Below are 18,453 nucleotides of genomic sequence, written 5' to 3'. Positions count from 1 at the left end.
GGTTGTTACTTTATTCTATCTCTTTGATTGAATCCAAATTAAACCAAGGAAAATGGATAAATATAAAGCAATGAGACAACTATTGATAGGGGGTAACTCCAATCCTATAAAACAATTAAATAAACCTCCTAGTTACTTGGATCTATATATGCTTAATTAGAGCTACAAAGTATAGAATTGCTCTGCATTTTTTTCTATGTGATAAAATAAAGGTAACATACTTACATCTACCTAGCTACGTTCCCAGCCCTCAATTTCCTATCTGGCTGTATCATATTTGCTGATGTATCATTTCTATGATCTCTACCATCATCATCATCATAATCATCATCATCATCATCCACAATGATAATTTCGCCATCATCATCACCTTCACCATCCCAATCATCATCGAAATCCTCATCATATTCTGTTTCATATCCTTCATCATCATAATCATCATCTGCACCGGCACGCAGAGTATGGAACTCGGGAGGAGGAGGACAATCTTCGGTGATCGCCTCGTCCCTCTTGATCACAAGATGCCTAATAACTCTCTCATCTTGGTCCAACATTGTCTTGAACTCGTTGATATATTTCGCGTCCAACTCAAAGTTCATCAAAATGTAGTGTGCATTTTTAGCTTTCTTTATTTTGTAAGCCAGCCTTCTCATACCCCAATCACTAAATCTCCACACTGTGCCTTTCTTTTCCCTCAAAAAGTCTGCAAATGTTTGCGAACATGTCCGGAAAACAATCACAATGAAAGAAAAAAGAAAAGAAAAGAATCCTTAATAAAACAATTTCACACTATCATCCAATTTCAATTGCTGGCATGTTCCATAACTCCATTTCTATATAACAATCCATCATAACATGCAATAAGTCCTATTATTTCTATTGGATGGTAGTCTCCGAAGAAAATATACTTTTGCTAATCACTGTTAGCAAATCTTAAATCATAAACTTTAAACTCAGCTAAATATAGCAGAAAACTTTTCCGAATTCTTACAAGAACCACTGTTACATCTAGCATCTTTGGAAGAATCCAATTAACAATTTACTTGTTTATGAATTCACACAGCTTACATTTTACTACGCTCAGTTCCTTGGAGCATATAGAACTCCCAATATTCCCCAAAAGCGGATAATGTATATTTAGTGGTTTTTTTTTTCCCCTTTCTTTTTCCTTCTCATAACAATGTCTTCCTACTGAATAAATACGAACAAAGAAATCAAAACCTAGCATGTCTACCAAGGATTATGATTTGTTAAGTAACTTGGGTTTCGGCAAAGTACGGTTAAAAACAATATCTATAGAGTTAATTAGACGGATCAATTACATAAAAACCTAGCCAAATCGGAGATCTTTTTGCGGCAGTCACAGACCAGCTGCTTCTGTCTAGCCACAGTTCAGCCATTTTTTAAATAGCTAGAGTAGGAAATGACCCCCTCAACCGGAAAACTATTGAAGTAATTCTACAGGCATTCAGGGAACATGAATGGCTAAAAATATACACACATGTAAAGGAAAACATTACCTTGAATTTTCTCGTTGACAGCTGCAACTTGTTCCTTGTGCTTTTCATGAATCAAGTAAACAATCTCATAATGGCGCACTGCACAGACAAAGAAGCAAGGCATTGTAAGGTAGAACATTTTACTTTCTCCATGAGAACTAGACAAACATTGGCAAAAAGCTCTTTCATTTTCCCACTTACTCATGTAAAACAGATAATTTAGCAACCAGCTGTGTTCAATTACTTCGATAGATACAAATACATATGAAATTTTGACTATCTTTATAGAAAAGGAAATTGATCAACCAAAAGAAATTCCATTTTCTTTGCCTTTAACTAAAAAAGAATTATAATTCCACCTAATAGAAAGGTAAAGAAATCAACATACTTTGATCAACACTCGTATCGCTATCCAGCTCAAGCATAAGCGCTTCAAAAAGTTGTCCTGGAAAAAAAATAAAAAATAAAAAAAGGAAAAACGAATAATCTGAGAACAGTAATCCATAAGACAGAACAGAACCGAATAAATAGCAGAAACACAACCACTCACTTTCTTCAGCATCTTCGAACTCCGGCAGAACCTTGCCATCTTCCTGGATTGATTTCTGAAAATAGATAAAAACACAACATCCATACCAATGAGAAATTCCATCTCACAAAGAACAAATACCAACTCTAAAAAACTAAACAGAATAATATATACAAAACATGGAAATGATGCAACATAATCCTTCCTGAATCTCTGTATATAGATTCTAAACAAGTAACAACTAAACCGAATAATATAGGCAAAGCAGGGAAAGGATGCAACATATTCCTTCCGAGTCTCCCCAAAAACTTGTCATGCTACACACCTAAACAATACTCCCCGAATTCTCCACCAAAAATCAAGGTCATAGTTGGAAGAAACTAAATAGTATATAGTATAACTGTATAATTAATGATTCATCCAAGAGTCAATCCTCAATAATCATATCATACAATCTAGCAAGTTCTAAAGTTGGCAAAATTTCTTGCTCTCTAGCAATTCTTCCTATAAAAGAGAGTAGGAAAAGTAATCCATTTCCTTACCTTCTATCATGATTGAAATTCTTCCTTTTGAACAAAACAGAAAACAGATAAGAATTTTGCTTTTGCAATAGAAAGAAACGACTTTCAAACACTAGAAGTGCACAGTATTAATAAAACCAAAGCAATTTACACCGCTACAAGCTTAAGGTGAACGAATATCCAAAAGGGTATCTTGTTCTCAACACAAGAAAACCCACAGAAAAACGAGAAAGAAGAAAAACAATTAAACAAACAGTTGGTGTGCGTAAAAAAACTCACTTTTTTAAGGAGTACTGCTTCGGGGAAGAAGCCAGTGGACTCGTTGGGGTTGGAAACAAAGCTATGGCTGTCTTCTTTGTTGTCTTTCTTGTGGGCACTCACAACCAGTGATGTTGATTTTCTTCTGGGCTTGGTTCGAATTGAAAATGGTAGGAAAGAGGAAGAAAAGGAAGGGTACCCATTTGCGGAGATGAAGAAATGGTGATTGGTGTTGTGAATGAGTGTAAGGGTGTTGTGAATCATGAGTGTGGGTTTTGGGAGAAGTGTTAGAACAAGATAAGAGGAACAAGAAGCTGCAGTTGCAGTTGCAGTTGTTCAAGTTTCTAAACAAAGAAAGAGTATGTTTTATGGAGCTTTCTATGGTGGGGAAAGTATATTCATGACCTCTAAGCACCAGGTATAGTTTAAAATTATAAAAAATTATAGGGGTGAATTTATAATATTAATTTAATTAATTAAAAAACTGAAGAAGATAAGTGCTCGGATATTGTGCACATGTTGATGCCAGCAACCTCCGTTTCCATGGCCGTCGTCTTCTCCATCCTCAAGCACTGCCTTGAGAACATCCCTTTCCACTTCGTCATTGCTGGCTCCTCCACCTCATTCCACAACACCACCCACTTCTCCTTCTTTTTTGAAATCATTCAGAATTTTGAGATCATTTGGGTTTGTAGCATGTAACACACTGTGATCATCATCATTGTGCAGAAGAAGGGGAGAAAGTTGCAAGCTTTGATCCGATGAAGATGAACACCAACCATGGTTTTAGAGAGAAACGGTGATCAAAGTTTGACACTTTTTGAGTAAATTCACAACCCCATGAATGAGAAAAGATCAAATTCTAACTCCTGTGACTGAAATTGAGATCGAAGCAAAAAAGTTCAGAGAGAGAGAAAGAAGGAAGAAGTGAAGTTACAACAAAAACAAGCAGTGTGTTTGAGTTTGTGTGTCTTTAATTTCTTGCATTTACCGTATTTAAATGAATTGGGATTCAAACTTTGAAATGGTAGCAAGAAATAACTATGGAGCAACGACCAAGCAGATTTTCCATTTAAGATGAAAAGATTGTTGATATTTCCCGGTGGAGTTGTGGTTCTGATGGCATTGATTACTGCATTTCTATGGAGGCTGAGAAGAAGACCAAGTGATCTTAGCGAGATTTACAAATACATTTAATTTTGGATCAAAATTGACATTTTTAACAATTATTGTACGGCAAGTGGGCAACCATCCCAACCCTTCATTTGGAATCTTGTTGCATGGTCTTTTAAGGTCATGAATATACTTTCCCCACCAAAGACATTCCCATGTTTTATTTACTGAAAAAATGATTCTATCGAATATATTAGTTACCTATTTTTATTTTTTAAAATAGTAAAATAAAATTTAAAAACTTACGTGAAAATATTTATTAAAGTTGTCTACACGAGAAGCTAAAGTTTTTTATAATTCAATATTGCATTAAAAATTTTTAATTTATAGTATATCAATAAAGATTTTTGCATATTAAAACCATTAACTAGTATGCTTAGATCACTAGCTAGTTGAAAGTATTATTATTGAGGTTAAACTACATTTAAAATAATTTCACATATAATGATAGATTTTTAGAAGAGTAAATTCTTAAAATAAACAATGAGATGGTAAGATATTCACAAACTCATTCGTAGGAACATGACAAATGTGAGCGATGAGATGGCAAAATTTTTTTTGACAGAAATATGGCGAATTGTTGATTGAGTCATTTTAATTTTATAACTATTAACTTACTTTGATGCTAAGTGCTAACATTTTACATTAAAAAAAGTAAAAATCATTATTCATCAACCGACTTTTGCTATTTTTGGGAACTTTTTTTTCATTTCAATCACAAAATTATATTTGACTACATTGCGAGATTTATTTTATTTTATATGTATTTGATGAGTTAAATCTCAATTTGACTCTTGAAATTTAGTCTGATATTCAAAATAACCCCTACAATTTTGTCGGTCCCATTTAGAACTCCTAAATTTACAATTGTGGCTCCGTCTTGCTCTTACGATCATCTCCGTCACCAAAATGCTAATCTGACGCAATTACATGACACAGTGGACATTACTTAAACGACGGCGCATTGGTTTCGCGCCCAAACCCTTTGGAAACCACATCGTTTTAGTTTTTTGTGAGTTAAAACTCTCCTTGTTTTTCCACTGCGACGAATCGACGGTCATAAGTTGCAAAAATATCAAGAAAATCCTTACACTACGTGATTTTCAAAGGGTTTGGGCGCGAAACCAATGTGCCGTCGTTTAAGTAGTGTCCACCATATTATGCAATTGCGCCAGATCAACATTCTAGTGACGGAAATAATCGTAGGGACAAGACAGAGCCACGATTGTAAATTTGGGAGTTCTAATTAGAGCCCACAAAATTTTGGGGGTCATTTTGAGTATCGGACCAAATTTTAAGGGCCAAATTGAGATTTAACTCGTACTTTGATCTATTTTACATATTTAAAAGTATTTCAAACCTACTTAATAGTATATCTCATCATTTATTTAAAGGTCCTTATTTTGGTATTCTCTTTAGTAATGTCCTAAATTAATCTCTAACGATATCTGTTTTAAATAAATTAGTCATTTGAAAAATTAATTTCATTTAGCCGAATGTTCTGTTTATTTATCCATTTAAGCAAATGTTGTAAGTTCCTGCCTTGTGCATGCAACAACTCATTGACCAACGGCATACCCTTAAATGGATTAGTTCTTAACCTATCAAATTAAGAGATACCGTAGCCAATAAAAAAAATTAAGTCTTTTAAAAAAATTCGATAAATTAGTTCTAAATATTTTAAAATACTAGACAAAATTGACAAATGAAGAAACAAATTAATTCTTTATAGTATTTAAAATGCGACAAATTAATCTTTAATTTTCTAAATTTTGCCATAGAACATTTTTAAAATTGTCAAACTAATTTGCCAACAACAAATATTGTTAAATAGTAGAGACCAATTTGAAGTATTACTCTTTTATTCCTTTTAATTAAATATGAGGTAAGCTTTTACAATAAGATCTGAGTTAGGTCATCTTTAGACAAAGCCAAACGAAGATCTTTAAAGGAAGTTTGCCAAATAAAATCTAGGTTCATAGTCATAGTCTTATAGAAGCTCTTTAGAACTCAAATGACAGCTTTGAAAGAAATCATCCGAGTATGTGACATTTTTCATCTAATTGCTTACAAGGCACGTTGTTAATGCCTTGATCCCTGCTCTCTAATTTTCCATACTGAATTCCAAAATCAAGGGGCAGAAAGGTTACTTTACTAGTATACCAAAAAATTATTTAGTCAAATAAAAATAGCTTGGAGATATGACACTATACAATGGGATCCAACTCTATTTAGGGGGCTTCATTAACAGATTATAACTACTCAGAAAACTTACATGCTTTTTCTTTATATAAGACTTCACATGTGCTCACTGTGATACAGCCATAATGATGAGGAAAAAAAAAAACATGACCTTGTTAATTAGTTATCACCATTGCTTTTTCCCCTTTTTCTTTCTCTTGCTGCTGCCGCCGCTTGCACCGGCACTACCATTGCCCTGGTTTTTCGTCCCGTTTCCAGGTTTGGAAGAGGGACTCTCGGCTGCAGCAGTGCCGTTGAAATTGTCGAATACACCAGCCTGTACGGCATTCTGCAACCACTCAAAGAATTCTTCCTCGGTCATGGTTTCTTCCATGTTAGGTGGCACTCGCGCACCTCTTTGACCTGAACTTGTTCCTTTACCGGAATTGTGCTTGGTCATTAAACTAGTGTTGACGTGAAAACTTGGCTTGTGAGTATTTGCTGGACATCTCATACCCTGCAATTAAAGGGTCCAAGGTTAAAGCCTTATGGATCTTTAATCTCAGTAATCAAAACAAGAATCAAGGTGCAAGCTATGAACCGGGAGCAACCAAATATTAATGGTATTACGGAGATGACATATCACTATTTTACATACAATTCAATGCTAATCACATAAATCTTGTAATAATATGTTGTCCTAGATCAGTACACATATCAGAACAGTTCAAAGCTGCAATATTTGCACAATCAGAGGCTTTTTCTTTTGAAACCACCATTGGTATCTTATGTGAATAAATTCTTTCTACAAGCAAGTCCTAAAAAAAAGGAACCTGATTACCTGACAGATATACCATTCAGTGGCATTATATATCCTGCTATCAGCACATACATATGCAGCAGGGGTATCAACCTAAAGATAAAACAATTCAAATTGTTAAGAAAAATAATGTTTCTTATGGTAAGTAATGCTCACAAAATGTGGAATTCAAATACAAGTTATAAGGTATCTCCACAGTAAGGAAAATGAATCTATACCTTCTGCAATAAGCCGAAAAAAAATGGTTGGGAAGATTGTTCCACCCATCCATCACCATCCTTTGCTTGATGGAAGTCTTGGCAATCCTTCAAAAAGAAAAAAAAAAAAGAAAACCCATAGGAAAATGTTAGTGCCATGCTAGGTAGAAGATAACTGTCTCAATAGTCAATACGGAAAGCACGCCGACAGAATGTTGGCAATCTCTTGCAAAGATGTAAAGACTGCCAATTATTTATTCTATGCAGGGTTTAAGGATTAAAGAAAAGATAGAGGAAACACCTGGCACCATCTAGCTCGAGACTTTTGTTTCTTAGTGTGTATCCAAACATGAAAGCCACCACATCTTTTGCAGGCTATCCGCCTTGAATCACCAAATGGGTCCTCACCATTTGCATCTGATCGTGCCAATCCTGAAGCAAAGAATCCGTGCCTACCATTCTGGAACATCAGTTGAAACCACAGCTAATGTTAGACAAGAGAATAATAACAATAATAATAAAAGACTATTGTCTATTAGGTTCAATAAATGGTCTGCAACATCAGAGTGAGTGTGTGCATGTGCACGCACACACTGCATGTTTTGTTTTATCTGTAAGACATAACAATAGAAACAAGATTATAAAAAAATTAATAACAATTGGCTGTTAAATGGGGCAATAAAATATAAACAAAATAGTTGCGGTTCTTATTCCCCCCAATACTCGTGAACTTTGATCCTGACCATGATATGTCTTAAGAGTGATAAGAATAAGTAGAATTTCTCTGTAGTTTCCTCAGTACTCAAATATCTGTAAAAGGCATAAATCATACCTTTTGAGAATCATTATGAAATCTGCGAAATACACTCAAAAGCTCTTCTCTCCTTAACTCGTCATCGTATGCTTTTCGCTTCAAGGAATCCATAAGAATCTGAAAAATCATTATATACATAGAGCATCTTAGGGTTGGATTTTCTTTTATGATTTGCAGGGCGAGCAAAAGCATAAAAAGTTTACCTCGTATGCATTCTGAAGTTTCTTGAAAGCTTCTGCAGCCTTTTCATTACCCATATTTTTGTCGGGATGAACCAACATTGCCTGATAACCAGTGAAACATGCTATTAGAAATAACGAGAATTATCAAGTAACAATTAGTGATATTGAAGGAAATTTGACTTGCGTACTACAAGCAACTAAATATCCAACCAAACTCCAATAGCACAAAAGCTTAGACTCATTCAAAAAATATAAAAGAAAAGAAAAAAAGAAGATTAAAAAAACAAATTTAAAGATAGCTGTGATGAGAATGACAACCTTCTTCCTATATTCCCGTTTCAGTACTGAAACATCTATATTTTGATACCGCGTGAAACCCAATGCTGAATAGTGATCAGAGCAGTTCAACAATCGGACAACTTCATCTTCAGACGTCAAATCAGAATCCACTCCACTAGTTGAAGGGTCTCCGGCATTACGATCAGCAAATGGTCCAGGCCCATTTTCAGAGGAGGAAGGCTGTGTTGTCTCATCATTAGAGAAACCTGATTGAGCATGCATGCCAGCTCTTTGTTCAAAAGGATTGGACCTACTCTGTTGTTCGATGTTTTTCTTGAGGAAGTATATCAACACATCACTTGAGATAAAAGCTAAATTAAAAGCCAATAGCAAACGAAGCCACCCAACGTACAACCAAGCACAATAGACAGAATACGAGGTCATGATAAATAGTGCCAGACGTTCATGACTTAACATAAATGCCAATCCTGAATTTCAAATAGAGTCAAAGGCTTAGCAAGTTTTGCAAGAATTATATCAACTGGTGTATATCAACATTTTCAATGCATATCTATTCTTTTGTAATATGATCCCTTGTAGAGGAGAAGATAGATAGAAGACGTTCAAAGCAACAGACACGGGAAAAATAATCACCTCCGAGGATGACGAAAAATGTCGTGGTCCAAAAGCTACCATAAAACCACAAGAATACAACCCCAATGATTGCAACAACCAAAACTGCAAGGGTGAGCCCGACAAAAAATCCAATTAAGGCAGCTAGGCCCTGATCAATAACAAATCCAGTCAGCTAGAATAAGGGGGAAACAAATATAAGACCTAATTTAAGAATGGGAGAGAATTAACATCGAACAAATATACAAAGCATCGAATGATAAAGGATTGTGAGGAGGTACATATAGTCACTGCTAAATTAAGTGTAACATTTAGGGGGGGTTCAAATTTTGAAAGTCAAATAATTTCCAAGACAATTGCAGTTCACAATAATTCAACCTATGTAAAAACAGAACCATCTTCTGGAAATGGTTTTCAGCTCATATGAACATTTATTCATTGAGTAGAACAATACCATTCGGATTTTTCGTTTTCTTCTTTCTTTCTTTTTTAATTTATTTCTTGCTGGATAATCACTTGCATATCTGAACAAAAAATTGCAACAAAAAGAAGTATCTATTGGAAGTTGGAAACAGCATCCAATATGTGCAAGATTAACATAGTAAATAAAATTAATCAGGAATATAATTATAAAGCTATAGATGCAGGATAATGTAAAAGTTTCCAAATCATACCTCTGATTAACCACCAGTGAACACTAGAATGCTGATGTTACATTGTCATAAGGGTAAAAACAGAAATTTATAACGGTTCAACAATATGACTAAGAAGATAAGATTGACTTGGTCGTATAATCAATTAATCATAACAATTTCAATTGCAAAGATTTTCTCACTAGACAAACTGTAATTAAATAAGAAGAAATAACAACTGTGACTGGGACTTACCAGGACAACAAGAAACTTGAGCATCCCTATCATACTAATCACAGAGAATACGCTGCACCATATAACAGAGAAGAAGGACGTTGTCCCCATACGTACAAATGAATCGAAACCCCTTATCGCACAATCCAGCCAAAACACCGATAACAGAAGCATTATGTTCCCAAGATGCATGAGCCATTTTAACAAAACAGGATATGCCTTCTTAATTTTCATTCTGAGATTATCACAGGTTTTAAGAGTGACATTTGCAAAGGATAAAGCCAGTGGCTTCTGCCGGGTTACCCATCCAGTAACTGCTGTAAAAATGGATAACACCGACAACCTTATACGCCTAATGATCACACGATCAGCAAGCTCAGCATTTTCCACCAAACTTTTCACTTTCAAACCATCAAGTAAACAGCTCAATCTACTCTTCATACTCTGTTGACCTAGATCACTCCCAGGCAAGGTCCCATTTTCCTCCTGTATTGGCACATCATGATTCAATCTTCCCCCACCTGAATCATTCCCTGAAGACACAGATTCCTCCATATCATGCTTTACGAATTCCTCTTGCTTCTCTTTCCTCAAAGACTTCTCATAATTTTGCTCACTGCTAATGTCATCACAAGCAGAAGCAACCTCACTTCCACTCTGCGAAAAATGGCTCGGGCTGTCGCCATTTGCTAATTCTTCCCCAGGATAAACCTTCACCTGAGTCCCTCCTTTGGCATGACCTTTCATACCTTCCCCAGGATAAACCTTTGGAAGAACACCCCCAGAAACCCCCTTTTTGTTTGCCAATCCATTCTTCTGCTGATTACCCTTCCGAGCCATTAAGCTATATTAAAACCTTGAGGAATCACCCAAAAGCTAGGGCTCAAGTTAAGCCATTTCAAACTCCATGTTCAGTCCTAAAACACCTGAATAGTTATGCAAAAATGAATGGTTACGCCCGAAATTAACGCATAGGGCCTATACCGCAAGAAAAATCGAAAATTCGATAGCCCATGCGATCAAAACCCTAAAAGTCCCAAATTCAGCAAAACCCAGTTCTTGATTTCATCAATTAGCAAGGACCACATAAAAAAATCCAAAGAAAAGAAAAAATCAAAAGAAGCGTGAAAATAGTGAAGTATATCGAATAACAGGAATAGAAATAGGGAAAGAGCTTGAGATCATAGAAAAGAACGAACCTTGAAGCGCGCTGCAAGACGATGCTGAGACAGCAGAAGGAACAAAAAAGGGAAAAAAGAGGGGCAAGCAAGGGAGAGAAAGAGGGGAATTCGGAGCATAGAGAAACCCTAATTGGGGATGTGGAAATGAAGAAGAAGGGAGAAAGAGAGTGTCTCTGATACAGTGAGTGTGTGTGTAGGTGCGTCTGAGATAAAGAAAGAGAGGAAGAGAATATTGGGCGTTGGTGTTGGTGTTGGTGTTTGTGTTTAGCAGAGAGAGAGAGAGAGAGAGAGAGAGAGTAACGATGTTGCGTTGTTGCGTTTCGAGCAAAATTGGATCCCGTCCTCCTACCCCTTATTGTAAGGGGTTTTTTACTTTCTTTTCCCTTTTATTTTTAAGAAAAAAATATTTACCCAGTAACTCATTTTCAGCTCTCATCCACTCACAAAGTCACAATCTCACATGTCACATGTCACATGTCGCATCTTTAGTTAAAATTTAATAATAATATTACTTATACATTAAAATTAACTACTAAAAAATAAACAACTGTTATATATTTATGTATAAATATATATAATTTAATTTATTTTTAATATATATATATAATAACTAATTTTAATAATATTCAATAATATTGATATTATTTCTACACCAAATTGTTTTGATATTTATATAAAACTACGATAATTATTAATTATTGTTAATTAATAAATAAAAGAAAATGTCTATTATTTGTTACGAATATATTAGTATTAAAATAATATTTATAAAGAATATATATCACATGATTGAAAAGTTAAAATTTATTTTATTTGGTAACGCTCACATAAAAATGTATTTATATAATTGATAGCTAAGATATATCTATTATTGTTATTATTAAGTATTTTGTTACCAAATGTTTAAGAATTTTTCATTTTTGTGTGAGTGGAGATTTGAATGTAAAGAAAAAAAAATAAAAGGATTCGATTTTTTGTTTAAATAAATAAAATAAAAATAATATTTATCGAAATAAATAATTTTAAAAATATTTATTATTTTGTGTTTCTTAGTCTTATCTCGTTCACACTGTAAACGAGATAAAACCGTACCGCACCTATAAGTATAAGTCGTTCACAACAAGTCTCTGGGCCCCATTTTGAGTTAGTCAACCTCTTTCTCTCCTCTTTTTACCCTTTCCTACCATATTTGAAACTAATACGGTGATGGTACGTCAGGGGGAACGACGAGGACATCAACAGATTGAACGAGACGTCGCATTACGCCGGGGCGGCCGACTTCAAGGTTAATTGCGTTCTGTTCGGTTAATCCAAGTATGTGGACATTGTCAGGGTAGTCTCGTAGTGACAAGCACTGAGTAAAATACTTTAGGGATTGGACTGTATGATAAATTTAGAATTGTATTTAGTTGTGTAAAATTGGTATGACTTAATTAGAATTTGCTTACCGACATATGTAATTTAGAGACATGTGTAGACTAGAGACACGAAAGTATGTTATTAAGTAGAAGTATCTCTATATTCTTAAATAGACTACAAAAATTTATGATTATCTCTTTATAAGTTAAAAATTTTTTATTTATTCCGCATAGGCCTCGCCTTCTACTGCCCCGTGAGTCAGCCATACCCTCCCTCTACCTGGACGCCATCCTCCTGTATCTGGCTAAGGCCAGTTTCGGCGACACGGTGCCCCTTAGGGACTTCACTTTTGACAATTCCCTGATTTCGGCACTCGCGAAGCGATGGCGTCCGGAGACGCACACGTTTCACCTCCCGTGGGGTGAGGTCACTACACCCTACAAGACGTGGCATACCACCTAGGCCTACGCGCACACAAAAATCCCATTGGGGTACCTTTGTGACTTTGGTAGGTGGTACGGAACAGAGACGTGGGCCATGGTGGAACAGCTGCTTGGTGCCAGGCCTCCAGTGGCGGGTGGCGGCATAGCAGGCTGGGCAGAAGAATGAGTCGTTCACGCTGAAGCTAGTGTAGTTGTGTGACCGTGTCCGCCAGATGCCCTCGATCGACGACCCGGAGACCCTCCGACAGTATGCCTGGTGCTATATTATGTTATTGATCGGAGGGTATCTGTTGACAGATAAATCCAACAACCTGGTGCACATACGTTGGCTACCGCTTTTCCGGGACTTCGCGGAGTGTAGGGCGTTATCTTGGGGTTCTGTTGTGCTGGCTTGGACGTACCAGTCACTATGTTTAGTGGCACAACGGGGAGTCACGGACATGGCGACATGAATTGGCGGTGGTGCGAGTGGCCGGTCGTCCTGCACATAGGTCGGGTATACGGAACTCCCACCACCACTGTGTTCCACCTCTGCGAAAAGCTCCATTACCTGCTCCACCATGATCCTCCCATGGATGTCGAATATCAGTCGCACATGCTCGTCTCCTAGAAATTGGAATAGTCAAAATCGGAAGATTCTGTTACCCATGGGTGCCAGCAACCTATAGGCCACCCTTTTGATTTTCCTCGCTTGTGTACCACCGAACTTGCTCAATATCAAACTCCTCAAATCGGATAACGTGTCCACACGCTGAGTGCGACACAATATCGGATCCTCACACTCAAATGTCACCCCATTGTCGCCATTTTTCATACGACAATTGGGATAAACAAGCACAACTATGTATGGATTGTTACTGGCCATTAATGCCTTGTATTTGTGAGAAATATGAGACATAAAAAAGATAGAAAAAATTTGTGAAGAATACCAAAAATTACACATCCTTTTATAAATACTGAAATTGTCATATGTATATCTCGTTTACAGTGTAAACGAGATAGACACGTTGCAGCTGACGTGTCTTATCTCGTTTACACTGTAAACGAGATACATACAATGTCATCTCGTTTATACTGTAAACGAAATAAGATTAGGAAACGTAAAACGTTAAATATTTTTAAATTATTTATTTTAGTAAATATTATTTTTATTTTATTTATTTAAATAAAAAATCTTCGTTAACAATGGAGAAAACACTGAAAAAATTGGGACGTTTTCTGCATTTTTTATTTTTTATTACATTTAATATATTAAAAATAGAATTTAATCTTTATATATTATTGATATAAAAGAATTTTTTACACATAATCAATTATATATTTTTAAATTAATAAAAATAATTAATTTTTAAATTTATTATTTAAAAATTATTTCGATACGTAAACTTTGATTAATGACTATATAAAATTCGTTACACTATCCATCATAAAAGTAAATTCTTAAAATTATTAAAAAAATACCATTTAAATATATGTTAGTTAAAAATAAATACAACTGTCAACCAAATATACTATCAATTTTGGAATGGAAGAGTATTGGGTCAAAATTGGGATAAGGTGCATATGTGGGTGGTAGTTGCATCCATAGCACACAACAGAAACGGGACCAAATCCTCTCTCTTCCCCATGGAGCGCTGCCCAATGTGTTTTGGGCTTTTGGCCTTGGATTTTCTCAATTAATTAACAACATATTACATATCCCACTAGATAACTGAAAATGTTGCATCATGCTCAATTCCAAGACAACAAAACTTCTTCCAAATCAAATTGACTTCCATCAAAATAATGCTTACTAGTACTATTTTAAAATGAAAAAATAATTTATGATTGTAATTGATTTTTCTAATTAATTAAAAATACTCCTTCAAATATTCGTAATATAAAAAATTCAAATATTATTTATAATTTTTTATTAATATATATTTTTAAAATATTCAATCTAATTTGATGTATTTTGATTTTATTTATTTAGTTATTATTCTTGTCCTGACTCAAAAGATATAGTCAGATCCAAATAAATAGAAGCTCATTAAAAAGATATAATTACTACACCTATCTGATTTCATAGAGGTCGAGCGTGACGACAGCAGTTCACCTCTACTTGTTTGAATAAGTAATTAACTCTTAAGATATTTTTTACTTATCTATAAGTGAAATCTCAACAATTTTCCTAGAAAAATGGAACAGTTATCCATCATTAAAAGTGGAACTACTCTAAAAAATAGTTATCTTTTCCACTATAAATATATTAACATTTTCATGTATATTCAGGACCTAATTTACTAAAAATCTGTCTAAAACTCTTGCTAACTTAAGTATCGGAGTCCCTTGCAAATATCACTCTCACCTCCTCACGAGGAACTCGGACGGCGACACCTCGGCACTAATACAAATCGAACGCTGCCTCAGAAAGAGTCTGGACCTCACGTCTAAGCCCAAATACCACCCAGTTTCAGGTAACCCGCGGAACAGTTACTAAATTGGGTTTTATGTTTGTGGGTTTAGAATTTTCTTTGTTTTAACTTAATAAGAGATTATAAATACCTTCTAAACTATTATAGTCGTAATATAAAGTAATTAGATGAGTGCCAAAACACTTTTTTGATTTCGTGACGAAATTATATTGTGAACAAGTAAAGTTGAGTGAGTCCACTTCTTATTACATCGGAAAGTTTGGTAGAAAGTTGAGTGAGTCTCTTCAATTTAATTTTCAAATTATAGTGTGGACAAGTTAGGTTGAGGAGTCATTTTTTTTATATATCAAAAAATAAATAGAAAATAGAGTAATTCTATTTGTATTCAATTTTAACCAATCTTTTTTTTCTTTATTTCAATTTCAATATATCATTTTTATTCAATTTCAATTCATGTCTTTTTTTTTATCTTTTTTTCGTATTATTTGATATTTTATTTCAGCTATTAGATTAATTCTTATTACTCTATATTTTTCTTCTTGTGTCAAAAAAAAAGTTCTCATATCCCTCGCATCCTTCTTTGTGTTTTTGTCGTCCTTGTCTTTTGTGTTTGTGTCTAAAAGGGTAAAGTATACTTTTTGTCCCTAAGATTTGTAATTTTTTTAAAAATATCTCTAACATTTAATTTTATTCAATTTTGTCTCTAATGTGTTTGATTTATTTAATTTTATCTTTAACGTTTTCGATTTATTTCAAAATCATCCCTAAATGTTTTCAATTTTGTCTCCAACATTTCAAATGGCATTAACATCAAGGGATAATTTTGATACAAACCGAAAACGTTAAGGACAAAATTGAATATAATTAAACGTTAGGGATATTTTTGAAGAAAATCGCAAATATTAAAAAAAATACTTTATCCAAACCAAAAAAAACAAAGAAAAAAAACTGAAATTATTTTTCTTGTATTTATTTTTTTCATACACTATTTTTTTAATTAAAAGATTCGAGGACAAATTTTTTTGAAGAGGAAGAGAATGATACGTGCTTCAAATGTTCGTAATATAAAGATTTCAAATATTATTTAGAAGTTATTAGTTTATATTTTTAGAATGTTCAATTTAATTTGATTTATTTTGATTTTGATTATTTAGTTAGTAAATTGGACTTTATAATTATGGATTTAGGATTTTTTTGTTTTAACCTAATAAGAGGTTATAAATACCTTCTAAACTATTGTAGTCATAATATAGAGTAAATAGAGGAGTGTCAAAGTATTTTTTGGTTTCGTGATGAAATCAAGATGTGGACAAGTGAAGTTGAGTGAGTCCATCTCTAGTTACATCGGAGAATTTGGTAGAAGGTTGAGTGAGTTTCTTTGATTTAATTCCCAAATTATAGTGCAGACAAGTTAGGTTGAGGAATTCCTTTCTTGTTACATAAAAAAAATTGAATAGAAAATACAGTAATTCTATTTGTATTCAATTTCAACTTATTCTTTTTTTTTCTATTTCAATTTCAATATATCTTTTTATTCAATTTCATATCATATCTTTTGTATATTTTTTTCTTATCAATTAATTTTTTTATCTTTTAAGATTTTAGAATACAGAAATGCTACGTGCCTAGCGACGGTTCTAAGCATACATTTGTCATGGCAAACGTCTTCGTTATAATTTGGAATTTTTTGAATAGTATATAATAGTAATATATATTTACTTTTATTAAATTATTAAATTTGACTCCACAATAATTTTTTATTCAATTTTTGGCACTTAACAATCAATTTAAGACCTTCATATTAAATGTTTGTCAAAATGATCAATTCTCAATTTAAACGAGATTGGTGTTCTTTATTAAAAATCGACTCGAAAGAATATTATTTATCTTCTTTTAAAATTAACTTTAATTTTTCGTAAAAACTACATTAATTGAAAGAATTTTTCTAACTATAACTATCAATAAGAGTCGGCTTCTAATTGTATTGGAAAGTAAATTTCTAAATAATTATTTAGTGATATATATAGAAAGAGAAAATTTTCGATTGTACTGTTAAAGAAAAAATTACTTAATTTTTTTAAAATATAAAACCTAAAGAAATAGAATTTTAAATTATATGTTATTATTTAAATTACTATTTTTGTGTTTTAATTTGTAAATTAGATATTTTGAAGACTAATCGTATTTTACAATAATAAAATATAATTATAACAACATGATTTGTACATAAAAAATAACCATTCATAGAATATATATATTAAAATATAAAATACATATAAAAAATGAATTAAATAATGCATGTATTTATACACAAATACATAGCAGCTAATAGATGATTTGATAGATGATTTTTTATGTACACATAATATTTTTATTATAAAAATTATTGTCATGTTATATAAAATTTGTCCCCACTGTAGGCGCCTAAACATTTTTTAAACCAAGTTTTTAATCAAATCCTTACGTGTTTTCTCTTCTTTCTCCTCCCCTTCCTCTTCTTTCGTTATCGTCGTCGTCATCACCATCTTCTTCTTATGTGCACTTTTTTTTTCAACGTCGTTATCGTTGTTGCTGCTGCCATTGCCATCAACATTGTCGCTGCCACTATTGCTATCTTTTTCTTGATGATGTTGTTTAATTTCTTCTTTTCTTTTTCTTTCTCATCATCCTCTTTTATTATCATCATTATCGTCCTCGACTCCTCGTCCTTCATCTTCTTCTTCTCCCAACCAATGAAATTCGCACAGCATATAAAATTTGGTGTACAACACAAATTTTAGAGCATAGCACAAAAATTTTGATGTAAAGCATAAAAATTTTTGGAGGACTACATACTTAAAACATTGACTCACCCAACGAACAAAATACATTCACACAAAAATTTGTGTGCTATCTGCAAAACTTTGTATACTGTACCAATGAAATATGCACAACACATAAATTTTGATGTGCAATACAGAAATTTTTGAAAAACTACATACCCAGAATATTAACTCACCTAACTAACAAAATACATTCACAAACAAAAAGGGTTAAGTACGATTTTGGTCCTTAATGTAGAGGTCGAAAATTTATTTCGTCCCTGGCCTTTTTTCGCTACAAAA

General features: G+C 33.6%; 2 protein-coding genes across 3 annotated transcripts; both read right to left on the bottom strand.

Moving 5' to 3' along the window:
• Nucleotides 1-57: 57 nt before the first annotated feature.
• On the bottom strand, nucleotides 58-3,992 carry LOC130973240 (protein REGULATOR OF FATTY ACID COMPOSITION 3, chloroplastic-like). 2 transcript variants are annotated; one of them, XM_057897683.1, is made up of 6 exons: nucleotides 3,799-3,992; nucleotides 2,829-3,682; nucleotides 2,050-2,104; nucleotides 1,888-1,944; nucleotides 1,521-1,598; nucleotides 58-703 (listed from the first exon to the last, which is right to left on the bottom strand). In XM_057897683.1, exons 2-6 carry the CDS (start codon nucleotides 3,069-3,071, stop codon nucleotides 228-230), a joined length of 909 nt encoding a protein of 302 aa, XP_057753666.1. In that variant the 5' UTR covers nucleotides 3,072-3,682; nucleotides 3,799-3,992; the 3' UTR covers nucleotides 58-227. The 2 variants fall into 2 exon arrangements, with proteins under 2 accessions (XP_057753666.1, XP_057753665.1); XM_057897682.1 differs by having other exon boundaries at nucleotides 2,829-3,978.
• Nucleotides 3,993-6,197: 2,205 nt separating this feature from the next.
• Nucleotides 6,198-11,469, bottom strand: LOC130974106 (uncharacterized). Its single transcript, XM_057898857.1, has 10 exons — nucleotides 11,152-11,469; nucleotides 9,974-10,878; nucleotides 9,108-9,237; nucleotides 8,493-8,941; nucleotides 8,196-8,276; nucleotides 8,011-8,109; nucleotides 7,480-7,638; nucleotides 7,200-7,286; nucleotides 7,003-7,074; nucleotides 6,198-6,678 (listed from the first exon to the last, which is right to left on the bottom strand). Exons 2-10 carry the CDS (start codon nucleotides 10,790-10,792, stop codon nucleotides 6,349-6,351), a joined length of 2,226 nt encoding a protein of 741 aa, XP_057754840.1. The 5' UTR covers nucleotides 10,793-10,878; nucleotides 11,152-11,469; the 3' UTR covers nucleotides 6,198-6,348.
• Nucleotides 11,470-18,453: the final 6,984 nt, after the last annotated feature.

Source organism: Arachis stenosperma, chromosome 4 (genome assembly GCF_014773155.1).
Source record: "Arachis stenosperma cultivar V10309 chromosome 4, arast.V10309.gnm1.PFL2, whole genome shotgun sequence".
Taxonomy (NCBI): domain Eukaryota; kingdom Viridiplantae; phylum Streptophyta; class Magnoliopsida; order Fabales; family Fabaceae; genus Arachis; species Arachis stenosperma.
This window is presented reverse-complemented; position numbering and strand designations above follow the sequence as displayed.

Bases quoted from the DNA above. Each gene is read 5' to 3' on its own strand.
- LOC130973240 (XM_057897683.1), bottom strand. From the start codon at position 3,071: ATGATTCACAACACCCTTACACTCATTCACAACACCAATCACCATTTC. The intron at 1,599-1,887 runs GTATGTTGATTT...TTGTCTGTGCAG, and splicing joins CGATACGAGTGTTGATCAAA to TGCGCCATTATGAGATTGTT. The intron at 704-1,520 runs GTAATGTTTTCC...AAACATTTGCAG, and splicing joins TGTCAACGAGAAAATTCAAG to ACTTTTTGAGGGAAAAGAAA.
- LOC130974106 (XM_057898857.1), bottom strand. From the start codon at position 10,792: ATGGCTCGGAAGGGTAATCAGCAGAAGAATGGATTGGCAAACAAAAAG. The intron at 8,942-9,107 runs GTGATTATTTTT...TTTGAAATTCAG, and splicing joins ATTTTTCGTCATCCTCGGAG to GATTGGCATTTATGTTAAGT. The intron at 8,277-8,492 runs GTTGTCATTCTC...ACTGGTTATCAG, and splicing joins AACGGGAATATAGGAAGAAG to GCAATGTTGGTTCATCCCGA.